Source organism: Gadus morhua, chromosome 12 (assembly GCF_902167405.1).
Source record: "Gadus morhua chromosome 12, gadMor3.0, whole genome shotgun sequence".
Taxonomy (NCBI): Eukaryota; Metazoa; Chordata; class Actinopteri; order Gadiformes; family Gadidae; genus Gadus; species Gadus morhua.
The window spans coordinates 19,676,608-19,702,347 of NC_044059.1; the positions used below are offsets into that span (position 1 = coordinate 19,676,608).

Here is a 25,740-nt window from a genome sequence, read left to right on the forward strand (position 1 = left end):
TATGAATATTAATATGCAGGAATGATCATATTTCTTTCAATAGCTTCCATGCCACGTGACCCAGTGACTCCAAACCAGTATCCACTTGTAGAACTAAACCCTGAGAATAGGACACACCACTTTTTATGGTATTTTAGTGCTTTCTCTATTTTATATGAATATTAATATGCAGGAATGATCATATTTCATTCAATAGCTTCCATGCCATGTGACCCAGTGACTCCAAACCAGTATCCACTTGTAGAACTAAACCCTGAGAATAGGACACACCACTTTTTATCGTATTTTAGTGCTTCCTCTATTTTATATGAATATTAATAAGCAGAAATGATCATATTTCTTTCAATAGCTTCCATGCCACGTGACCCAGTGACTCCAAACCAGTATCCAATTGTAGAACTAAAGCCTAAGATTAGGACACACCACTTTTTATGGTATTTTAGTGCTTTCTCTATTTTATATGAATATTAATATGCAGGAATGATCATATTTCATTCAATAGCTTCCATGCCATGTGACCCAGTGACTCCAAACCAGTATCCACTTGTAGAACTAAACCCTGAGAATAGGACACACCACTTTTTATCGTATTTTAGTGCTTCCTCTATTTTATATGAATATTAATATGCAGGAATGATCATATTTCATTCAATAGCTTCCATGCCACGTGACCCAGTGACTCCAAACCAGTATCCAATTGTAGAACTAAACCCTGAGAATAGGACACACCACTTTTTATGGTATTTTAGTGCTTCCTCTATTTTATATGAATATTAATAAGCAGAAATGATCATATTTCTTTCAATAGCTTCCATGCCACGTGACCCAGTGACTCCAAACCAGTATCCAATTGTAGAACTAAAGCCTAAGATTAGGACACACCACTTTTTATCGTATTTTAGTGCTTCCTCTATTTTATATGAATATTAATAAGCAGAAATGATCATATTTCTTTCAATAGCTTCCATGCCACGTGACCCAGTGACTCCAAACCAGTATCCAATTGTAGAACTAAAGCCTAAGATTAGGACACACCACTTTTTATGGTATTTTAGTGCTTTCTCTATTTTATATGAATATTAATATGCAGGAATGATCATATTTCATTCAATAGCTTCCATGCCATGTGACCCAGTGACTCCAAACCAGTATCCACTTGTAGAACTAAACCCTGAGAATAGGACACACCACTTTTTATCGTATTTTAGTGCTTCCTCTATTTTATATGAATATTAATATGCAGGAATGATCATATTTCTTTCAATAGCTTCCATGCCATGTGACCCAGTGACTCCAAACCAGTATCCACTTGTAGAACTAAACCCTGAGAATAGGACACACCACTTTTTATGGTATTTTAGTGCTTCCTCTATTTTATATGGATATTAATATGCAGGAATGATCATATTTCTTTCAATAGCTTCCATGCCACGTGACCCAGTGACTCCAAACCAGTATCCAATTGTAGAACTAAAGCCTAAGATTAGGACACACCACTTTTTATGGTATTTTAGTGCTTTCTCTATTTTATATGAATATTAATATGCAGGAATGATCATATTTCATTCAATAGCTTCCATGCCATGTGACCCAGTGACTCCAAACCAGTATCCACTTGTAGAACTAAACCCTGAGAATAGGACACACCACTTTTTATCGTATTTTAGTGCTTCCTCTATTTTATATGAATATTAATAAGCAGAAATGATCATATTTCTTTCAGTAGCTTCCATGCCACGTGACCCAGTGACTCCAAACCAGTATCCAATTGTAGAACTAAAGCCTAAGATTAGGACACACCACTTTTTATGGTATTTTAGTGCTTTCTCTATTTTATATGAATATTAATATGCAGGAATGATCATATTTCATTCAATAGCTTCCATGCCATGTGACCCAGTGACTCCAAACCAGTATCCACTTGTAGAACTAAACCCTGAGAATAGGACACACCACTTTTTATCGTATTTATTGCTTCCTCTATTTTATATGAATATTAATATGCAGGAATGATCATATTTCATTCAATAGCTTCCATGCCACGTGACCCAGTGACTCCAAACCAGTATCCAATTGTAGAACTAAACCCTAAGATTAGGACACACCACTGTTTATGGTATTTTAGTGATTTCTCTATTTTATATGAATATTAATATGCAGGAATGATCATATTTCATTCAATAGCTTCCATGCCACGTGACCCAGTGACTCCAAACCAGTATCCAATTGTAGAACTAAACCCTAAGATTAGGACACACCACTTTTTATGGTATTTTAGTGATTTCTCTATTTTATATGAATATGAATATGCAGGAATGATCATATTTCATTCAATAGCTTCCATGCCATGTGACCCAGTGACTCCAAACCAGTATCCACTTGTAGAACTAAACCCTGAGAATAGGACACACCACTTTTTATGGTATTTTACTGCTTCCTCTATTTTATATGAATATTAATATGCAGGAATGATCATATTTCTTTCAATAGCTTCCATGCCACGTGACCCAGTGACTCCAAACCGGTATCTATTTGTATTACTTAACAGGACACATCAAACACAAACCAGTATCCATTTGTATTACTAAACAGGACACATAAAACACACCTCTTCATGGAATTTTACTGCTTCCTCTATTTATTAACTGCAGGCTTAGTTAACATATGCCTTTGCAAGTTCAACACTTTTAGTTTCAAGGAAACACTATTTGCACAAGATACATTCCCAGTCTCCTTTCTTGGCCTTTTCATAACTGTTGCTGTCCATTGCCAAACACAGGGCATGAAACCATCGTTCACAGTCATCACACTGGACCTGTTAAAGTGAAGAAAAACCAAAACATTAATTATTTTATTTCTACTTTTTCTATAAGTATGTTTACATGCTTGTGTCAGTTGGCTTTCTATTAGCTGTACTCCAGTGTCTACCTACTTGTTATGTATATGTTGAAGGGGAGTGTTGAGGGTCTTAAGGATCAGCACAATCAAATAAATCAAATCAAACAAATAAGTAAAATATAATAAGTAAAGACTAGGCTACATTCAGCCAAACCAAAGTCCTTTGGTAATGCTAATGGTCGGTAATAGTTTGGTAATGGTCGACACCATACCTCACGTAACTGAGGGACTAGGACAGCACATCATAGTTTCTGTCCCTCTCGCCTCCCCTATCCAACTAACACACATCGCTTATCTGTTAAGGTACGGCCACACTGCACGCGCGTTGGCGTTGAAAATCAGCATTTTTGCATGGGGAACCATTGGTGCAGGCGCGTAGACGTGTTACACACGTTAAAGCGGTGCGTTAGTGGCGTTAAACGCTGCTTGACACAGCGGTGCGACGTTGTACTTGTAAAACAGTGAATAAACAAACACCGTGCAGCAATCACCTATTTCCTAAAAATGATTATGCTTTATGCAGCGGCAATACGCCTTTAGCTTTGATATTTCAGCGCAACTGCGTAATTGAAAGACTAGGGAAATGTTTGGTGCGGCCACAATACGGACGCGTGAGGACGCGCCAATAGCCGCGGCGTCAGAGTCTACATCACAATTCTACATTGGAACTGCTGCTTCACAACAACTCACCCAGTCTGTAATGGGAGGTCCAGATCCCGGAGGCTTCACGGCTGCACACATTGCGCAACAAGTGTGCTCATCAAAGACTGAAACAAAATAGTAGAATTTTTTTTTATTTATTCATTTACATAGTATATTGTAATTATACTATATGTGTGCTTTACAGTATATGTACCTGATGCCTTTAGGATTTCGAGAGCCAGATCTCTCCTCTCCTTTTTCATGGCCTTTTTGGATGTCTCAAATTTAACATCTGGGATCTGAGGAAATGCCTCCATCACTGCTTTTGCCATCTAAACAAAAAACACTTCTTTGGGTGTTTCTCCATTGGATATTAAATACACAGATACTGACATCAAACATGGGAAACATTTTACTGAAGAATTTGACTAGAATGTGACTAGAATGCCTCCCAAAACATTTAACCGATTTGTAACTTGTCAACTGTGGCAACCCGGCCGTTGCCAATTAAGAAGATGAGGAGCACCTGAGGAACCGGTGGAGAAGCAGCTTAAATAGCCTGCTGCTCCACTCATTCGGGGCTCTCTCAGCCATGTGGCTCGTGCTGAGAGGGAGCGACGGTCGCGGGAGAAGCCGGGAGCGGGATCCATGCTGACCTCACCGACGGACCGGACCCGGAGATCCCTCACCCTTTTTACCCCATAAGTGGAAGAACTTTCGTTGTCTTTTGTTTTACTTTTTTTAAGTGGTTATACGCAATAAAAACCATTGACCCACACCCTATTTGGTCTGTCTCCTTCGGAAACCTCAGCCGCCGACGATCGGGGTTGCCACACAACACATTGCATTTTACGTTTGCCTAATGTTATGAAATGTAATAATCTTTCACACACATTTCGTACATGACATAATGAACACAAAATCTCTTTAGCTTACCTTGACAACAATGACACCGCAGCTACTTCCATCCTGTTGAACTGGGTGGCTCATAACTCCCCCTTTCCACCTAATATCCAACCAGTCTTCTTTGCCATGGCGTGTCCTCCGCATCCTTAAGTATTCCCTGAATAACGTTAATTTTAATACACTTTAAATAGGGATTTTGTTACAGTTGGTAACACCAGTGAATAAACAAAGTTTGATGGACTGGTGCAGATCAGCCATAAATGTTACTGACTGAATACTGACCTCTACACAATTCTCATTTACAGCAGTTGTCAGTGTTGTATGTGAATATTAATGTAAATAACTGTTATTGACTTTAAACATTTAGATATATTTGTATTATAATTTTCAAAACTAGCTGAAATGTTGATTTACTGTATTCTTTTAGCAGCATGTTCAGAGTCCTCAAGCTCTGATGACAATCGTGCTGGATCCATCAGAAATACTGTGCTGGTTTCTGCATTAATGTACTGTGACAGAACAAAGAGGAACATAACTATTAATATTACACTAATAGTTCAGTGGTGTGCATTAAAAGACTAATAATACAGAATACAAAAGTATCAAATAAAAAAACCAACAATAAAATAATTACAAACCAGTAAGTTCCAGTGGTTGCCGTTGACTAGCACAAATGACAGAACAGCTTCATAGTTGTCAAAGTTTACCTACAAGACCAAAAGGATGAAAACAAACACATAGAGAGTCTAAAATAATCAATAATCTCAGGTAATGTACTTGATTTGAATTTTGACTTGTTGATTCTCAGACAATTTTTTATTCCATGTAGCTAATATGACCGTGAACCCACCCCCACATCATCACCATGCACAAGCAGACCTACAATCACCAAACACATTACCTTTGGTAAACTGTGACGAGGTAGTTCAGTTCTGTCACTGAACAAAATCCCACCTGCTGAGTAGTGATTCATAATGTAGACGGTGTCCACCACATTGAATGTGTGGGCAGCAACATGAAACAGGCCCTCAATAACCTGGCAAAAACAACAAGATAAAATAAATAAATGATAATTATCCAATTAATAAACTTTCTAAAATTGGCTGTACTTTCCAGCATTTTAAGAGTATCAAAGTATCTGAACACTCTTGATATAAGTCTTAAAATGCTAGATAAAGTAAATGTCACAGTGCCGAGTGAAACTGATACTTAAAATCACACAGTCACGTACCTCCCCTGTCAACCACTGGTATGGTCGAAGTGAGCATAGCTCACTATGGTGGATAAGGATGCTGCGCCCCTTAATCTGTGAAGGGAGTAGTGCAACAACCATTTCTGTGTCCCTCTTTTTCCACAGTAATGTTAACTGCAAGAAAGAATTACAAGGAAATGCCAATTCAATATTGACACTAGAAATGAAAAGGTCTTGGAAAACAAAGCCTTATCTTTGGAAAACGGCACAATTCTAGCATATACATAATATATATATTAGCATATAATATTTTTCCTTTTAGTGCTACCATGACAAAGTTTCCACTAGGCAATATAACATTTGAACCGGCAGCCCTTTAAGCGGATACACAACTTAGGTGGTTTCAGATGTAGTTTAAAAATCAAGCTTGTGCTGCTACAAAACAGTTTTGTCTTTTATACCCAACTTTGTAAGGTTGGAGGGAGAATTGTCTTGTTTTGTCACAGTATGTATACATACATACTACAATACACTACATGTTGTGTATTGTGCAGATTAAACAATTACTCAACTTATGTATGTGCTCTCTATTTGATGGTATTGCCATTATTAGGGGTCCAAGCCAACAGGTTGGATCCCTATTGTTTTTGTAAGGATTATTATTCCGACATGCTAATCCTAAAAGTGTGCCCACAGCCCAAACCGTAAATGGTGCCGACACGCCAATTGCATGACTAGATCCAGGGCCCTGAGTTCTAAGCAGACGACCAAATCCAGACACGCCGGCCACTAGGTGGCGCTATACCAAGGAAAGATGCGTTTGGGGCTATAACTCCCACACCGAACCTCCCACAGTCAAAAACTTGTACCCACATATTCACTGGAGTCTGCTGCATCTTTTGGCATAGGCCACGCCCATTTGCGTCTAGGAATATTTTTCGCTAAATCGCGAAAACCGCAAAACTGTATTTTCGCTACTCCTCCCACATTTCTTGACCAATCGACACCAAACTTTGCACACGACATCTTCAGACGCACACGCAAAGAATGCATGAGACACTTTTTTGATGCGACCTTTGACGACGAAACGGTAGTGTTTTGAATATTGGTTTATTAGCTAAATTAGACGTGGAACATCAAAAATCCAAAGAAATCCAAAATTAGACATCGGATCGAGTCCAAATTTGAAACACATGTTGGTGTTAACCTTAATGTCGTTCGATAAAAAATTCGGAAAAAACGCACACGCAAAGAATGCATGAGACACTTTTTTGATGCGACCTTTGACGACGAAACGGTAGCGTTTTGAATATTGGTTTATTAGCTAAATTAGACGTGGAACATCAAAAATCCAAAGAAATCCAAAATTAGACATCGGATCGAGTCCAAATTTGAAACACATGTTGGTGTTAACCTTAATGTCGTTCGATAAAAAATTCGGAAAAATTCGCCATTAGGGGGCGCAATAAATGAGGAAATTGTATATCTTCTACAACATTTTGGCGCAAAAACGCTACACAAATTCGCCATTAGGGGGCGCAATAAATGAGGAAATTGTATATCTTCTACAACATTTTGGCGCAAAAACGCTACACTGACTTCTCGCTACTCCTACCACGGTCAAATCCTTTGTATCCACAGGTTCAGGGTAGCGTTTTGAACACATGCTTCGCTTTGTGCCGGCGAAATGCACATTTCTTGTTTCTCTTTCCTACTTTGGGACCACAATAAGAATAAGAATGGCATTTTGTGTTTATCTTTTCAAGTTTTGCCTTTCATAGCAGAGCTGCAATGTCAAATTGTTCTGTTCAAATAAATTTAGATCAAATAAAATGTTTGCCTTTATTTGAATCTGATACTGCCACAGCAAAGAAATATATACTATATCTATGTATCTAAAGAACCATTTAAACACATATTAAGTGTTAAACAATATTTACCTGTGCATCTTTAACTTGTTGATCCTGAGCCTCTTTTCTTTTCTTCACTTCTTTGGCATGTAGGCTCCTGGGGTTTGGTAGTTTTTCTGGTGGATTGAAGTACTTGGACTTGGACTTGGACTGACCTGTAGAGCTGTCCCGCTTCTTCCACTGTTCTTCATGGTCATCATCTGGCCTGCGAGAACTTGTGACTGTTTTATCCAGAATCTGAATTGGCAGATTATGTTGCTCAACGTGCTCTACATATCTTCCCTGCATTGAGGCAAACATTTTGGATATGAACTCTGCAGGTCTCAGGTACTTTTTTTTTAACAAGATAGAGTGTTTGACCAAACCAAACCAGAGTTCAACATGGCAGTTGGTATCCCTGGTTTTTTCTCTTCCATTTGTTTCGATGGTTGTGCATTTTCCATGCCGTGACAGATCCCCAAGCAACAAACCACCCCACAATGGGAAAATTCCCATATAGTTTTTAAACAGCACATTGATGACACCAGGACAGAGGTAATGGTTGTTTATGCCAATGCCAACAGGATCTTCTGTTAGGATGTCACACTGTGCTTGGTCACGCCTGGCTTGAAAAGCATGCGTAAAAGGTGACTTTCCAACAGCACTGTTAGCAGATTTCTCAGTGTTGCTTTCCTCCTCTCCCATCACATGTCCACTTTCTTCCAGCTTTATGTCCTGGATTTTCAAAACACACTTGCCGAGGTATGTTTTGCTCTGTTTCACCAAATGAGTGTACTCCTCTGCATCAAAAAGCACACACATATGATAAAAAACCTCATGGGCCACCTGCATACTTGTGCAGTTCAGGAGGTAAGCAAAACTGAATGTTGCATATTCTTGTATGCCTCTGTCTTCTGTTTTCCTGCCAAATGCTTGTGACACAGCCTTCATGATATGTGCAGAGCACAGATGCAGCACAGTGAACTTGGGAATCTGTTCACTTTGTCCAGACACTATTCCAAATGCTCTGATGAGGTACATTGAAATATTCTCCTTGTTGAAGGACAGAAGCACGCTGTTAATTAGAGCCCAACTATAATCAGTCTCAACCTGTGTTATTCGTCTTTTTGTTGTATGTGACAACTTCCTCTGGAATTCCATTAGCCAATAGGAAATGGATGGAATGGAATGGCTGTTGGTTATGAGTTCTGTGACGGGCAAAGGAGGCTTATCCTTGCCCATGCCTGGCAAAACTAGAGCATAATACAGTACCCTTTTGTTTTGGTCAGGAATTTTCTGCACCACACCACCTGTAGCATCAAGGTAGAGGGCTGTTGGTGTTTGTTTTAAATGTTGAGCTAAAATATTGATTCCAGTATCAGTTTGTAAATGTACAGCAAAAGGATCAATTTGCAGGCGCTGAAGATAGCCTTTTGAGGATGCATGACTGCTGCTCTCTTTAATGACCTTTTGTGTAAGCATGAGTTCAAGCATTACATCATCATGGAGCCTTGCACTCTTTTTAACCTCAGATGAAATTGTCTTTAAGACATCCTTGGTGAGGCTTCTGGTGAAATTACCAGCCATGATCTCTTCCACAGGTGTGTTTTTTAACATGCTGTAATAATAATTGCTGACACCATTGCTTACAGCTTTAGCAATCTTTCCTCTTCGTAGGTATTTGGCTGGCCTAAATTTTCTTTGGTTGTTACGGTGTCTGACTTCACCAAAGCGCAAAACTTTAAAACATATTCTTTTATCCGTTGATTTTGGGCTGCTTTTTTTTGAAAAACTGTAGACAGCCTTGAATCCTTCAAATGTACAGCGTGCTGAGGCACGGAAAAATGGGGATTTTATTTTACGGCTCCTTCAAATGTACAGCGTGCTGAGGCACGGAAAAATGGGGATTTTATTTTACGGCTGTAACTTGTCTTCACATGCTGATACTTGAAAGCAAGTGTACAAGATGGATTTTCTTTTAAAAATTCATCATACAGTACATCAGTCCATGGAGGACGTAGACGTTTCTGCCCATGTTTTGGTTTTAATTTGTTCCATTGTTTTCTAGTGATTGTAATTCTGAACATTTTTGGCCCTTCTTTGCACCTTCTGTAGCCTGTTTGTTGATCTGATTTAGTGCATTTTGATTCTTTTCCTTCCCTTTTCCTTTTTTGCTTAGTCTGGTCCACAGTCTCCTGACATTCCTCTCTGCTCTCTTTTACACTGTCGCTGTCAGTCTGAATAATATATATTTCTTCATCTGCATTGTCCCTGTCTTCTTCACTTGATGGTGTCTGCTCTTCTTCACCTTTCTTGCTCAAACTTTCTCCATCCTGCTCAGTAGCCTGAAATCCTTCTCTCTTATTCTTTTGGGTCTGTGTATTGTTTATTTCGGGACCTTCTCTGTTCTCAACAGTCTCTAGATCAGACAATATATACATGTCTCTACCATCTGTACTGTCCCTGTCTTCTTCACTTGATGGCGTCTGCTCTTCTTCCCCTTTCTTGCTCAAACTTTCTCCATCCTGCTCAGCACCCTGAAGTCCTTCTCTCTTCCTTTTCTTGGTCTGTGCATTGTTATTTTCAGGACCTTCTCTGTCCTCAACAGTCTCTAGATCAGACAATATATACATGTCTCTACCATCTGTACTGTCCCTGTATTCTTCCCTTGATGGTGTCTGCTCTTCTTCACCTTTCTTGCTCAAACTTTCTCCATCCTGCTCAGCACCCTGAAGTCCTTCTCTCTTCCTTTTCTTGGTCTGTGCATTGTTATTTTCAGGAAATTCTCTGTCCTCAACAGTCTCTGTATCAGACAGTCTACTCATGTCTCTACCATCTGTACTGTCCCTGTCTTCTTCAATTGTTGGTGTCTGCTCTTCCCCTTCATCTTTCTTATTGTCCCTTTCTCCATCCTGCTCAGTACCCTTTCGTCTTGTTCTCTGCCTTTTCTTTTCTAAAAATTAGGACATTGTTGGAGATATTATAATGGAGATATGGCTAACAAGATACTTACAACACCATTTAATTTGTAAATTGAGTCAAAGTATAAATGACAATATGACAATAGATAATAATAACAAGAATAAGAATAATTAATTGTATTTTTAGGGCGCCTTTCATGACACCAAAGGTCACCTTACAATGCATAGATAAAAACAGTAAACAGTAGCAGTAAAAAATAGGGGTGCAACGGATCACAAAACTCCCGGTTCGGATTGTGTCACGGTTTTTGAGTCACGGGTCGGATCATTTTCGGATCAACAACAACAATAAAGATAACAAGACAAATGTGACTTTAAATAAAATCTTCAAATGTGTAAAAACAAAATAAAGTGAAAAATTAGGTAATAATTCAATTCAAAAGGATAGTCAATATTTAAAAAATTGCAATCCGAGGCATTATTCCTTCTTCTTTTTAACATGGATACTAAATAATCCCTAACCATGGATTTACAATTCAGGATGTCTGCATTGCCTTGGGAGAGTGTTGACTCTAAACTCTCCCCACATCTTCTTTTTTTTCATCAAGTATGGTAGCGAAATACAGTTCCTGTCGTGTTTTACTTGGCATTTTGTAAATCCATTGATTTCGGTTGGAAGACTCATTGCTCATAGCAAAGGAAGGTTGGTTGTAGTCTTTTCGCTCGGTTCTAGCCCTACTGTTGATACGGAGAAACGAGCGAAAAAACTACAACCAAACATAAACATATCCGCTTCCGGTTCCGGTTTCCGTTTAAATGGGATTTACGGAACGCCAAATAAAACACAACAGAAACTGTATTTCGCTACGATACTTCATGATGTTGTTAATACCGGAATTGTCCTTTAAACATGCGCTGATCATGTGAACGAACAACTGTTTTTTTTTATCAGCCGATCCGCGGATCACTTGCGTCCCGAACCTTGAGGGTTGATCACGGGAAACCCGTGAACCGTTGCACCACTATAAAAAAGTATCACATCAATAAAGACAGGAAAACAAGAGACATGAGAATGAAGGATAGAAGGAAAGTGCACGGAACAATGATCATGCACCCTAGAGCATGCGTCATGGCAAACACGATTCTAACCAGGCACGGCGTTATGGGTGGGCCCGACGGACCAGGGACCAACCACTGTTCAACGGGCCCACCCGAAACTTTTCTTGAAAAAATAAATAAAAATCTTCTGAAATGCTTCATTTTTTCAATGCAGCAACCTTTGTTGATATCGATGCTTGATCCGATTTGCGCAAAAGGGGAATTATCTTCGTGGATAACCGTGATTGGCGTTATTATCTCGTAGTATAGACTACAATTGAATGCATCTTCTTTGTAGGCCTATTATAAGCCAAGCTCAGTCTGTTGCTAATGATATCGAAATATTGTTGAAAACTTAAAACAATTAAAAAGAAATCTGAAATATTCTGCCTCATGTTATACGAGCATAAACAAACTATGTGGGAAATATTCGATTCCTGACCACTTTTACAGTCTATAGGCCTTAGGTCTACAGACCTAATGGCCTAAAGCCATTACGCACAGCCAGGTGCGTAATGGAGATTCCAAAGCGCCCTTTGGTCAAAACCGATTTTTACACGGCCGGACCCTACTGGCGGTTTCTTTTTTATGTAAATGCGATAAGACGCTCCCCGGTACAAGAGGGGGTGCGGGGGGGGGGCTTGGTTTTTAATTTAAGGACCACACACAATTGGTCTGGCCCATCCACAACTCAAATCCTGGCGCCGTGCCTGATTCTAACTCCATACTCAACAAAGTAAATTAAGAACAGTAGGGTTACCTGCATGAAGCACAGCTGTGCGGACTCCTCTTCTGTCTTCATCCCAGATGACCCTTAACCACTTTAAACATTTGTGGTAATTGCCTTTTGTGGTGTTTGCCAAGGCAAGTGAAATTGAGGACCACTGCTCAGACGTAACATTTACTTTAAATCTGTGATCAATAAAGGACCTGAGAACAACATCCGTACCACCAGCTTTTTGCCAAAGGTCTGTAGCTCTTTTTCTCTGGCCTTCTTTGAAGCGCACCATTTTCAGCAAGTCTGACTGCCTGCTTCTTACGAAGTTCTCTGTGATTTTCCAAGTTCGGGTTCATTATCGCCACCTAATGATGGTAATAATTATTACATATCTTGCTTCCTCCAGCAATGGTGAAACACATAGCCTTATACATATGCTATTATACATATTAGTGCTGTCAGTTAAACGCGTCATTAACGGCGTTAACGCAAACCAATTTTAACGGCGTTAATTTTTTTAGAGCGTGATAAACGCCATTTATTTATTTAAAAAAAAGAAGCAGTATCCTGACTGCTACGTTCAAGGGATTATGTTTGTACGTTCATCGTTTAATTGCACTAAAGGCTTTTTTTGTATCGTCCTGTTTTGATCAATATATGCCAATGTTGTTATCAATAAAAAAACATTTGCAGAAGGCAAGCCGATGCACTTCTCCATGTTGATAAGAGCATTAAAATGAGAAAAATGAATTGGACAAAGAAATCAAGGGAAATTTAGCATAGAAAAAAATAATCGTGAGTTAACTAGGACATTAATGTGATTAATCGCGATTCAATATTTAATCCCTTGACAGCAATATATATATAGTATAAATAATAGACATACACAAAATAATAGATGGACACAAATTGCTGCTTGAAAATATGTGAACCTCTTGAGCGTTATTTTAATTATTATTATAATTCTATATTGAATTAGAATCAGTTTACTTTTACAATTGGATACTGGTTTGGAGTCACTGGGTCACATGGCATGGAAGCTATTGAAAGAAATATGATCATTCCTGCATATTAATATTCATATAAAATAGAGAAAGCACTAAAATACCATAAAAAGTGGTGTGTCCTATTCTCAGGGTTTAGTTCTACAATTGGATACTGGTTTGGAGTCACTGGGTCACGTGGCATGGAAGCTATTGAATGAAATATGATCATTCCTGCATATTAATATTCATATAAAATAGAGGAAGCACTAAAATACCATAAAAAGTGGTGTGTCCTATTCTCAGGGTTTAGTTCTACAAGTGGATACTGGTTTGGAGTCACTGGGTCACATGGCATGGAAGCTATTGAATGAAATATGATTATTCCTGCATATTAATATTCATATAAAATAGAGGAAGCACTAAAATACCATAACAAGTGGTGTGTCTTATTCTCAGGGTTTAGTTCTACAATTGGATACTGGTTTGGAGTCACTGGGTCACGTGGCATGGAAGCTATTGAATGAAATATGATCATTCCTGCATATTAATATTCATATAAAATAGAGTAAGCACTAAAATACCATAAAAAGTGGTGTGTCCTATTCTCAGGGTTTAGTTCTACAAGTGGATACTGGTTTGGAGTCACTGGGTCACGTGGCATGGAAGCTATTGAAAGAAATATGATCATTCCTGCATATTAATATTCATATAAAATAGAGAAATCACTAAAATACCATAAAAAGTGGTGTGTCCTAATCTTAGGCTTTAGTTCTACAATTGGATACTGGTTTGGAGTCACTGGGTCACGTGGCATGGAAGCTATTGAAAGAAATATGATAATTCCTGCTTATTAATATTCATATAAAATAGAGGAAGCACTAAAATACCATAACAAGTGGTGTGTCTTATTCTCAGGGTTTAATAATACAATTAGATACTGGTTTGGAGTCACTGGGTCACATGGCATGGAAGCTATTGAAAAAACTGCAAGTATTTTGTATTGATATATTTACGTGAAGTAATTTATTGACGGTCCCTAAATCAGTTTCTAGCGATTCACCGCGAGGCTCTGCGAGGTGTGCTAACCGTTCTCCTGCTGCTATTGCCGGGCAAATCTCCGTGAAGTCGCGGCCGGAACTGGATTGAATATCTGTCGAATATCCAACCTAAAACTAACTTCACCGCGGTCAACATCTACCATGAAAGCAAGAAGTGTTTTTCTTCTATCCGCATCCCCTTTTCCTGGCAGCGGGTGAGCACTGGTCCCCACTAGCAGGTGCGCAGGAAGGTATTTTGAGTGGGGGTGCTGCGGTACTGTCTATAATATAAGATACAGTATTTACATGGGGGGAAAATATGCTTATATATACACAATATATAGGCTACGTGTTGCATATGGAAAATAAAAACTTGGACATAAACTTGAACACTCTCGGTCTCTCGCTCACTAGCGCTCGCTCACACACACAAAAAAATCGAATTGGCCTATATATCGGTTGCAAACTAACACTTTTTTTTCCACGACATCCGATCGCCGAATATGTCATTAACACAGAGTATTAAATACGTATACGTTAAGTATTCTGACTTGTACTTGACTATAATAAATCACCAGGTATACGCAATGTCGGAGTTAATTTGAATGCTTTATTCCTCATGCCGTGCATGGTACAATCTTCAGGTTTCCGGTTCAATTGCATTTCATAATACAAGTCCTGCTTTTGGCAGTGCTAAACATTAATTTTTTAATTTCAGTTCCAAGCAGCTTAAATCCAGACAAATTGCCCCCAATTAATATTCCCTGTCAGGGGAATATAAATTGGGGCAAATGGACTCGATTTAGGCTGCTAGGAACTGACGTGGGACCCTCGGAATCGGGTGGAAATAGGCGATTGCATGTATTTGTGACTGTGTGTGTGTATTCGGGACACCGGGAGAAAACCGCTTCTAAAACATTCCCCCAAAACCCACACACGATTTCCAACACGCAATCTAATCAGATCTCTCCCCAAATTCCCCCCCACACACAGTTAATGAAAACACGTTCAAACGATGGTCTAACGTCCCTCCTTCTGGTAGCCATTGAGACCACCCCGTCACTGCAACTTCAGTCCGTGGGCACCGGCCTCCCGGATACACACACTCACAAAAAGAGTCACAAATACATGAAATCGCCTAATTTCCACCCGATTCCGAGCGTCACACGTCGGTTCCAAGCAGCTTAAATCCAGACCAATTGCCCCAATTAATATTCCCTGGCAGAGAGCGCGCACAAACAGTCCACACTCACTAAACTAATACCACAAACATGACAATGCCTAGTACACAGATTCTGCACGGCGGCAGCAATAACCAAAAAATGAATAAAAATGCATGGTCTTATCTATTTGAAGACTCCAAATGTAGACTTCCGTCTAAAAAATCTAAAATTCTCTTTTGCGCCATTCTGTTCGTTCACGTTCTTCTTTATTCTTTAACAACTTCCGCAAACCCTGTGAACCCGCGAACCCCATATAGCAAGATCCCCATGCATGCCTGTTATAGCTAAAAACTAGCAAACACATTTTTCCCACGTCTATTTTCGTCCCCAAAGCCTAATTATTTGTTATATCGTTTTAATATATAAATATATTAAATATATAAAAATTAAGAACAACTTTTTTTTTCTTTTTTTTTCCTGCAGCTAGGGGGTGCTGCAGCACCCTCAGCACCCCCCTTCCCGCGCCACTGCCCACTAGCCTGTCAGCATCCTGGGCCCTTGAAGTTATATGGTTACCACCACAATTGCAGCACTTTGTTTTCTTAACTTGGCATTGTTTGAAGTCATGGTCCCCCCCCCCTCCACATCTCCTGTCCCCTCTACATGCAGCTGCCGTATGCCCAAAACGTTGGCATTTGTAACATCGCAATGGAGGACGTCTGTACGCTCTCACTGGAAAACTCATATACCCAATGAATACTCGTGTTGGCATGGTTTCTTGCTTGAAGGGCAGTAATACAGCTGTGCCATCTTGTTTAAAGGTCCCATGACATGAAAATCTCACTTTATGAGGTTTTCTAACATAAATATGAGTTCCCCTAGCCTGCCTATGGTCCCCCAGTGGCTAAAACTTGCGTTTGGTGTAAAACGAGCACTAGCTGCTCTGCTCGCCTTTGAAAAAACGGAGGCTCAAGCCCACTGATTTGGAATGTCTTTATTTAGGACGTCATGAAGCATCTAAGCTCCTCCCCTTACTCTGCCTGGCCCGCCCAGAGACGTTGGCCCGCCAATGAGACTCGACCGTGCGAGCGCCACATGTGTGTGTGTGTGAATACACACACTGTAACGCAAGTGTTTCTTGTCGGTTCTTTGATGTCCCTTGTATTTCCACAACGAGACTGTCGTGGGGGTTATCTGAGCCATGGTTGAGAAGGAATTGGGGGAAAGGAACTTTGGCTTTGACTCGCTGAAGTACATGAACTGCGACATGTCGCCGGTTGCCACGAGGCACCATCGCCCAGCAGCGGGCAGCCGGCAGCAGGCAGCGCGCGGTTCAGTCGACTTCAGGTTGATGTGAAAGTGGAAGAACCAGAGACGTCGCAGAACCCGACAAAGTCGTTTGTGATTCATAATATCGTCTGGAGGCGCACAAAGCTTTTGGACGTGATATGTATTATATGATATAGATATCTATTTATTATATGATATTATTTAGATATAGAGCTCCAGGACTGTAACGCAACGTGTTGTACACTTCCTTGTTATTTAGATAACCGTTCTGCTTTTGGTGTTATGGCGCATAACACGTCAGACTCTCGTCTCTGGTATTTCTACAACGAGACTCGTAGTGGGGGTTATCTCAGCCAAGGATGAGAATTAATTGGGGGGAAGGAACTTTGGCTTTTTTTCTCCCTCAAGAACATGAACCACGACATGGAGGAGAAAGGGATTGTTGGTGGCGAATGTCTCTCGCTCGAGCCCCGCTGAGGGACCACCGCCGGAGACGAAGGTGCCTAAGCGCTGCCCGGCAACAATCCCTTTTTCCTCCTTGTCGCGGTTCAGTCTACTTCACATTGATGTGGACGTTGAAGAACCAGGAACGTCGGAGAACCCAACGCGGTCGTTTGAGATTCATAATATCCGCTCACACAGCTTTTGGCCGTGATAATATATATTATGATATTGATATCTATGTAGGCTATATCAGAGCTATAGAGAGAGAGAGTTGCGACACGCTATGATCTCGCCGACAGGGTGGTCACGTGGTTCATGTAAGCCTCAATAGTTCCAAACACGCCGCGCTTTCAATGTTATTCTATGGGACGACAGCAGAGATTTCAATATTAAATGGTAAATATGAATGAAAAAATCACATGCAAGTATTTGTCTGACTGTTATTGCATTATTGCATATTTGTAAATGTCAGTTTTACATTTAGAGCGGTAGGGGGGCAACTGAAAGCTATCTATAAGTACTATTACTTAGATACGTTTTTAAGTTTTGGAGGGAAAGCTTCACGTTCGTGTTAGCATACTGGCCTAACCTTAACTTGTACCTTACATCTGTGTTGAAATCAAAGTATTCAAGATGTTCTACCATGATCATTTAAAGATATAAGCCACACAAAGTATCAAATATATTAAAGAATAACAACTCATTACGCTTGGATGAATGAAATTGTATTTTTTTTTATTAAACAATTAGTGTGACAAGAACAAGTGATTGCGATTGTGTGAACAGATTCAACAATGGACACAGCAGGGAACACTATATACTTAGGGCAAACCATTAACATATAACATTGCAAATATACTATACTTTATGCCATTACAATACTTAGAATAGCCCTAGGAAATTCAAAATGGGTTTAGGAGGGAGGATCCTCGTTTGGTCATGAACTCTGACCTCTAACCTATTCTCAAAAGTCAGGGCATAAGTGGTTGAGGAACAGTTGTTACCCGCTCTGTGATCTTCAATGGTGTCATGGTTCAATGGTTACAACTAACATTTTATAGATCAATGGTCATACCATGGTTGGCTGTGCAGCATTTGGATGCTCCAATCGGTCCGAGAAGGGTTATCACGGCTTCCCCAAGGACCAAGAGCGCAGGGAGAAATGGATGGCAATGGTCAGCCGTCAAAACGTATTGACAGTCAGCAACAGTCAAAAACTATGTAACGTAATGTTCAGATCACTTGCTAGCATTTCAAAGGGCATAATAATTGTAGTGTAGAGAATTATGACTTTCCAATGATATTTGAAGTGCAACGGAAACTGATATTAAAGCCTACCTACAGGTACACTTTGGAAATGACCAATTCAAAGCCACAAAAGTAGATAGGATGTTGAAGTTGAGGCCCGATGCAGGCCCAACAGTTTTCATCCATCGCCCTAAACCGAAGAGGAGGAAACCCCCTTCTGTGAGGGTGCCTCCGGAACCAAGTGCAACGGACCACCCATATTGCGCCAAATTAAACTTCGGTATGATCCATGCAGCTTACAATATTCCCCATTTCATGTAATTCAAGGATAGACTACACTCCTAATGAGATTACATAATTAGTATTTGCACATTCAGTTTAAAAAACAACCAGAAGGCAGGGATTCTCTGAGGATTTGCACACAATGTAGATAATCGACACATTTCTACCCAATTAACAATTGCCGGTAGATCCATTTATAAATTGTATTGGTTTCTGATTGTGGCAGATGATTTAATTCACATTACAGAAATGTTTTGCTTTAATTCATTTTCTTACATTGGAGATGACAGTAGTTGCAAATGCAAAGGCAAAATACATATAACATCAACATTACCTTGTAATTGTTACAGAGATTGAGGGAGAAATTTAGGTGGATTTCAAGAGCGTTGAAAAGGACATCACAGGAGACAGAGAGCAATCAAGAGGCCACATTGCCAGGGGCAGGTGATTCAGGGGCAGGTGATCCAGTGGCGGGTGATCCAGTGGCAGGTGATCCAGGGATTTGTGTGCCGAGGGCCAGTCAGTCAGGGGTCAACAGTGAAGGAATAACTTGCCAGGGCCAGCTGCTCCAGGGACCAGACTGACGGGGACTGATGGGGCGACTGTGGAGGACCTAATAAGGCAACTAGGAAAGGAAAAATTAATGAGAAGGAGAGCAGAAGAAAAAATAATCAATTTGGCACTAAGAAAGAGAATCAATTTGGCACTAAGAAAGAGAAACAATTCAGTCAACAAGAAGTTAAAACGAAAAAGCCATATAGGTTAAATTCACCGCCCATCATAATCAGCATTGTTGAATTGGCGGCATCATTAACATCTCCACCCACAGGAACAAACCACTCAATTGGCCTGTTAAGTAAATGGCAGACGCATGGCCTTAGCTTTATGACCCTGTGATATACAGAAAACCTGAATATTTCCATTTCTCAGCAATCTAACATTAAGTACACCTCCCAGTTTATCTTTTATTTCATCTGACAGTTTGAGGTTGCCAAAGGCAAAGTCTTGCTACATGTGATAGCTTCTATCTCCAACTGAATTTCTAACTTGTTACCATCCCAACCAAAGCTAAAGATCTGTAGCTACAGATATGAGAGCTCCAATATAAATTATTTTAATGGACACCCTGAAGCTCCCTAGCCTGGCTAACACCAGACCTCATCTCAATCTACATTGAGATGAGGTCTGGGAACCACACATTCATTTTCTCGTATTGGAGGCGTGGTTTATTATTACCCAGAGCCGTTTATTGGGCGCTAGGAATGTCTATCATATGAGTCTGTACGTAGCTCATAGCCAATCAAAGCCTGTTGGTAGCAGGGCAAAGAAATCCTTCTTGGTAATGAAAGAGTTTAACGCCAAAAGGTAACACGTCTGCTGCCATTTGGATCCGTAAACTACAAGCTTCGGTGTGTCGCATAGACGTCGTCATCGTCTTGCCGTCCCTCCCCGTTCTGTGATTGGTTCCCTATCTCAGGCGAAAATCGGATCCATGGAATCCAGGCTGCCTAGCAGCGCAAAATGAAATCGCGCGCAAGGCAGCATGGGTGTACCAAGGCTAGAAGCTCCCCAGTTGTACCCTGATAAACACTCCAAAACATTAATACCCTGTTTGCACTTCTCAATCATCTTCTGAATGTGCTCCTTAAATGTTAACTTGACATCAAACCACACTCCCAGGTATATCTGACTTCCCATGCGACTATAATGCCTTTATACTCTTAAAGTCAACAGAAACAAGAAGTTATTTTAGGACAAGAGGAGATGCCACTAGCCTCCGCAACACACTAGCTGGGTGTGCTCTGATAAATTGCTACCGGGTTGCACCGTTTGCATTAGTGGTTGTTGGTTCCTAAAGCCAATAACCTAAAATTCTGATTATTGGATGTTAGACTTTTTAAGGACACACTCTTGGAGAGAAAGGAGCTGTTCTTTGAGGTCCAGCATCTGCCAAGGCTGGTGAAGAAAATGTAGAGACCCCACAGTAACATAAGGAGGAAGCAGGTCCACAGCCTCAGCCCATGAAGTTGGGTTGGGGGACAGTGCGTCTGGGGTTGAGTTTGAAATGGCAAGATTGTGTATGATCTCAAAATCCTGTAATCTAAGGCAGTGGTTTACCACTGTCAAACCCCAACCGGGGGTTTGCGTACACCTAGTGGAATATGAGGAGTTTGTGGGTGGTATGTGGAAAGACTTGAGTTTCCATGTCATTCCCATTGCATAAATGGTAGACTGTGTGCGCGCTGCAACAAGTTCTCCCCCCTCCAAGCCACTACTTAACAGTGCATTCTAGTTCATGTCAAAACTGCACGCAAACCAACTACAGCCAGCTGCTATAAAACAAGGATGAATTGCTTAAACCCCCCCCCCATTTCTGTTGCTCCGGAAAAAAAGGTTTAGAAAAAGAAAAAAACAGCCAAGACCGAAGAAAACAGCAGTTTAAAGGGGGCATATTATGAGAAGAACACTTTTCTGGGATTTGGGGTGTTGTTCTTGGTCTCTGGTACTCCAAAACACATGGAACTTTGAAATAAGTCTGTACATGATTTTTCGATTGAGATATGCATTTCTGATAGTACCCCACCTACAGTTACCATACAAGCGAGTCGGTTTCGGCGCAGACTCCTATCTAAGAAGCAGGCACATTTGAATATTACCAACCACTTCCCCATCCCCCTCCCACATGAATAAGAATTTGTAGAGCAGCGGACGAGCACTGGGCGGAGATGTCCGTGCATTTCAGAAGCAAAAATAGATGTCTAATTTGTCAGTTTGCCATGTGACTGCCTGGCAGGGAGTCCGGCGGAGCTGCCGTACTGCTCCCGGAGCTCCAACGCCGGAGCTGCCGGTCTGCCGCCCGGAGCTCCCCCGCCGGAGCTGCCTGACTGTCGCCGGAGCTCCCCCGCCGGAGCTGCCGTACTGCTTCCGGAGCTCCCCTGCCGATTGTACTCCCGGCCGCTCAGCTCCGGGAGTACAATCCCTTTCTCCTCTATGTCAAGGTTCAATGTGGACCCCAGAGAGTCAAAGCCAAAGTTCCTTTGCCCCAATTCTTCTCAACCATGGCCGAGATAACCCCCACTATGAGTATTTACTTGTTGTGGAAGTACAAGAGACGTCAGATGCAGTCTTTATGATTCATAGTATCATCCGGAGGCGCAATAGCTTTTGGAGTAACTGAGTTGAATTACTCTAGAATAAAAGTAACTAGTTACCAGTGAAAGTAACTATTTGCGCGACTGTAAAAAAGAAAAAAAAATGGATTTTCCTGAGCATGTGTTAAATGGTTGAACTGCCCATTCATGGCCCTGAAATGCTTCCAACTGAGGCCCCGTCCACACTAACCCGGGTAAATCTACAAACCCATAAATATAAATGAGAAAACACTGGGTTCGCGTTGTAGTGTGGACAGGGTAGACGGAGGCTTTCAGAAACGATGACGTTCGGTTGCCATGACACTGCCACAAGCCTGCGCTCGAGATCGAGACGCAGTTCCGTGCCGCAGCCGTAACGCTGCCGTAACGCGTCCGGTGGAATCCCCGGGTCACGCCGGGATTCCGGCTGCGGCATGGAACGGCTGCGACTCTGCCCTGCTTGCATTTCCACCGGGCGCGTTACGGCAGCGCAACGCTGCCTTGCGAGCCAGCCGTATTCACGCGAGATCACGAGATCACGCGATAATCCTAAACCTAATGTACTCAACTTCCACTCCCAAAACGACTGCAATTAAATGCCACGCTTTGTCTTTCCGGCCACTGCCCTTATAAAGAGGATGATTCATTGATTCATGATTCACTTCATGTTGCCGACCCACTGAGACCCTTTGATTGATTGACTGCTGACCTGGTGCCACCAGTCTTGACGTAATAATGTTGATGTGAAGTTGTGATAGGCTACATGAGCTGAGTATTGTGTTTTATTTTGAAAATTGAACGGATGCTCTATGGCTTTTACTTTTTCACTTCCTGCCCTGCTCGATCTGCTCTGTTGAAATTGACGCGGTTCAGCAACGGCTTGCGGCAAAAATAGAAATGCTACGGAATGATAGCGCTGCGGCACGGCGAGCCGCTCCTGGGATGCTGCTGAGACGTTCCGCAGCCGGTGGAAATGGACTCATTGATTAGAGTGGAACCTATCTGCTGCGGTGACCGCGGCCAAGACGTGCCGCAGCCGTAATGCTGCCGTAACGCGTCCAGTGGAATCAGGCCTTTAGCCAATCATAATCGCTTATCTCGTTGTTAACCCACACGGCCTTCTCACTAGCAGTTTGTGTTTGGAGCCAGGGGTGCGTTCGGATTACGCAGTTCATTCAATCAATTCATAGTAACGCACTGCATTTTTCGTACAGTAACGGTAACAGCGTTACCTAACGTCATTCTTTTAAACTGTGTTATTAGCAACACTGCCTATATATTATATTATTATATCCTTGTATTCTCATGTTCGTCCGAGGATCCACCGCAGTCAATCTTTTCTCTGTGGCGAAATCCTGACAAATAAATTAATAATTAAAGAGGGGGTTATTTTATCCCCATTGTAACAACCCGCACCAACTTTGTAATACTTCTTCAGTACCGTCGTTGTGTATGAGCGTTATAATGAGAGATGTTTATGAAACGTTGGACGCAGACATTAAATACATCGCTGCTCAGTCCGAGCTTCACCATCCAAGAATGGCGTTATACTATATATGTCCCGGAAGCCGGACCCTTGGATGTGGGCCTTAAATAAATCGCTTCTCAGATGGGCTTCACCATCAATCACCATATCTTAGGACAAGTGTCCGAAGAGCTCAACTTTCTCAGCATCTTAGTACAAGTGTCCGAAGAGCTCAACTTTCTCTCAGACGCCACAGCCAGTGCCCAGACAGAGCTCCACACGTCCATACATGGTGTTAGCGACATCTTTGTGCCTCGTCTCAAATTATGTTGACATAGAATTTGAAGTTTGTTAAACCATTCTAACTTCAAAAAAAAATAAAAAATACACAGAATATAATTAACATCAACTTCGCTCCGATGTCCAAATCTACACTACTGGTTCTCCCATAGACGCCATTCCTCCACGGTGGAGTCTCCCTCTCGGCTCCGTCATTTACGTCAATCCGTATTGTTAAGTCAGCTTTTTGTCTTAATGGCGACAAGTTCGTAATCACAGCTCCAATTATTATTAGTATTAGTAACAATAAACTTTAAATTTTTTGTTATCAGGTAGTACTGAAAAGATGGATGGGTAGACATTCAAGGTATAAAAAAGTAAAGAGATCTAATCAAGTACGGGTCCAGCAGGTCATGACGTTTTGTTGTCACTAGGGGTGTAACGGTACACGTATTTGTACCGAACCGTCACGGTACAGGCACTTCGGAGCGGTTACAGAGGTGTACCGCGGGACGTAAATGTGGCGTACATATCCGGCAACGATGGTCGAATAGTCGGAGTCAGATTCAGCCGTGGTGCAGAGTTACAGCCACTCCGAGCCAGTCGCACATTGAGCTTCCCCCAAATGCGCTGTTTTGGTCTGTAGCTATAATGCAAATGAGGAAGAGCGAGGCGGGTCAAGGAGGAGGGTGGGGGTGTGGCCCTGAGCAGCTTGCAGCCACGGTACCATGCGCTCTGTTTACAGTGGATGCATCGCAATGGCGAGGCGCACACAGCCTTTAGCCGTGTTCTGTAAATATTCTAGAACACACGGGAGTCCTGGAGCTCTATATCTAAATAATATCATATACATAGATATCTATATCATATAATATATATTATCACGGCCAAAAATTGTGTGAGCCGATATTATGAATCTCAAACGACCGCGTTGGGTTCTCAGATTTTCCGGGTTCTTCCACGTCCACATCAATCTGAAGTAGACTGAACCGCGACATGGAGGAGAAAGGGATTGTTGCCGGGCAGCGCTTAGGCACCTCCGCCTCCTGCAGCGCCGAGGCGGTGGTCCCTCGGCAGCGGGAAGCGGGGCTCAAGCGGGAGACATTCGCCGCCAACAATCCCTTTCCCCTCCATGTCGTGGTTCATGTTCTTGAGGGAGTCAAAGCCAAAGTTCCTTTCCTCTCATATATTACATTTTGGAAGTAACTTGCCCAACACTGGTTGTCACTAGGGGTGTAACAGTACACGTATTTGTACCGAACCGTCACGGTACAGGCACTTCGGAGCGGTTACAGAGGTGTACCGCGGTACGTAAATGTGGCGTACATATCCGGCAACTATGGTCGAATAGTCGGAGTCACGTAGAATATCGAATGTGACTATCGTTATTTATTACACGGCTCTCCTCAATGCTGTTGAATGCTCCGTTGAATTGCATGTGCCTTCACAACTTCCGGTGAATAGCGTCCTCGGTTGCTAAGCGACGTCAACGTCTTTGGCTGAGTTTTTCTCTGCTGATCAACACTACGAATGCTGGTAACAAATAAATTGTAAAAAGACACACCGTGTGAAGTTATATCTAGTTCACCGTCATGCAGGTTGTGTTCAGTAAAATAAATAAATAGCGATCCGTTTACGGCGCATGTAGGTCTATATGCCTAAGCCCACGTTGAAATAATTTTGATGTTGAATGTTGATTTAGAGCAGTTGTTGATTTCATACAAATCATACAAGCCTCTCCCTGTGTCATTGTGTGTGCATGTATCTGCGTGCGTGTGTGGGGGGTTCTTGATTGAGCAATTTTCGAATATTATTTGAATACTTCTCAGCGAATATCGAATAATATTTTTGCCAGAAATGCACATCCCTAGCACACGCATTTGAAAAGGCAACATCCAGGTGTTACTATCACTGTTGCTGTGGAAAAAAAAACTAGCTGCGCAAACCCAGCTCACGACACTATTTCAACAACCCCTGTCTGGGAATTCAGAAATGCAAATGCCATAACCAAGATTATTGGTGTTTTCATTGCTGCTGATCTACAGCCATTCTCCGTTGTTGACAGTCAAGCAGTTTTTTTAAATTTTCCCCTTAACTATGAACCGCACCGCACCGTGACTTAAAAACCGAGGTACGTACCGAACCGTGACT

At 41.4% G+C, this 25,740-nt stretch overlaps 1 protein-coding gene and 1 long non-coding RNA gene across 2 annotated transcripts in view; both read right to left on the bottom strand.

Moving 5' to 3' along the window:
• Positions 1–4,859: 4,859 nt before the first annotated feature.
• Positions 4,860–5,484, bottom strand: LOC115556341 (uncharacterized). Its single transcript, XR_003978968.1, has 3 exons — positions 5,348–5,484; positions 5,085–5,153; positions 4,860–4,955 (listed from the first exon to the last, which is right to left on the bottom strand). It is a non-coding gene; the product is annotated as an uncharacterized LOC115556341 (long non-coding RNA).
• Positions 5,485–14,519: 9,035 nt separating this feature from the next.
• LOC115555039 (complement factor H) overlaps positions 14,520–25,740 on the bottom strand; it is a 279,134-nt gene continuing 267,913 nt past the window's right edge. Inside the window, exons 18-19 of the mRNA XM_030371718.1 lie at positions 19,273–19,339; positions 14,520–14,568 (exon numbers count right to left, since the gene is read on the bottom strand). Coding sequence (XP_030227578.1) covers positions 14,520–14,568; positions 19,273–19,339 — 116 coding nt within the window. The remainder of the gene's footprint in view (positions 14,569–19,272; positions 19,340–25,740) is intronic.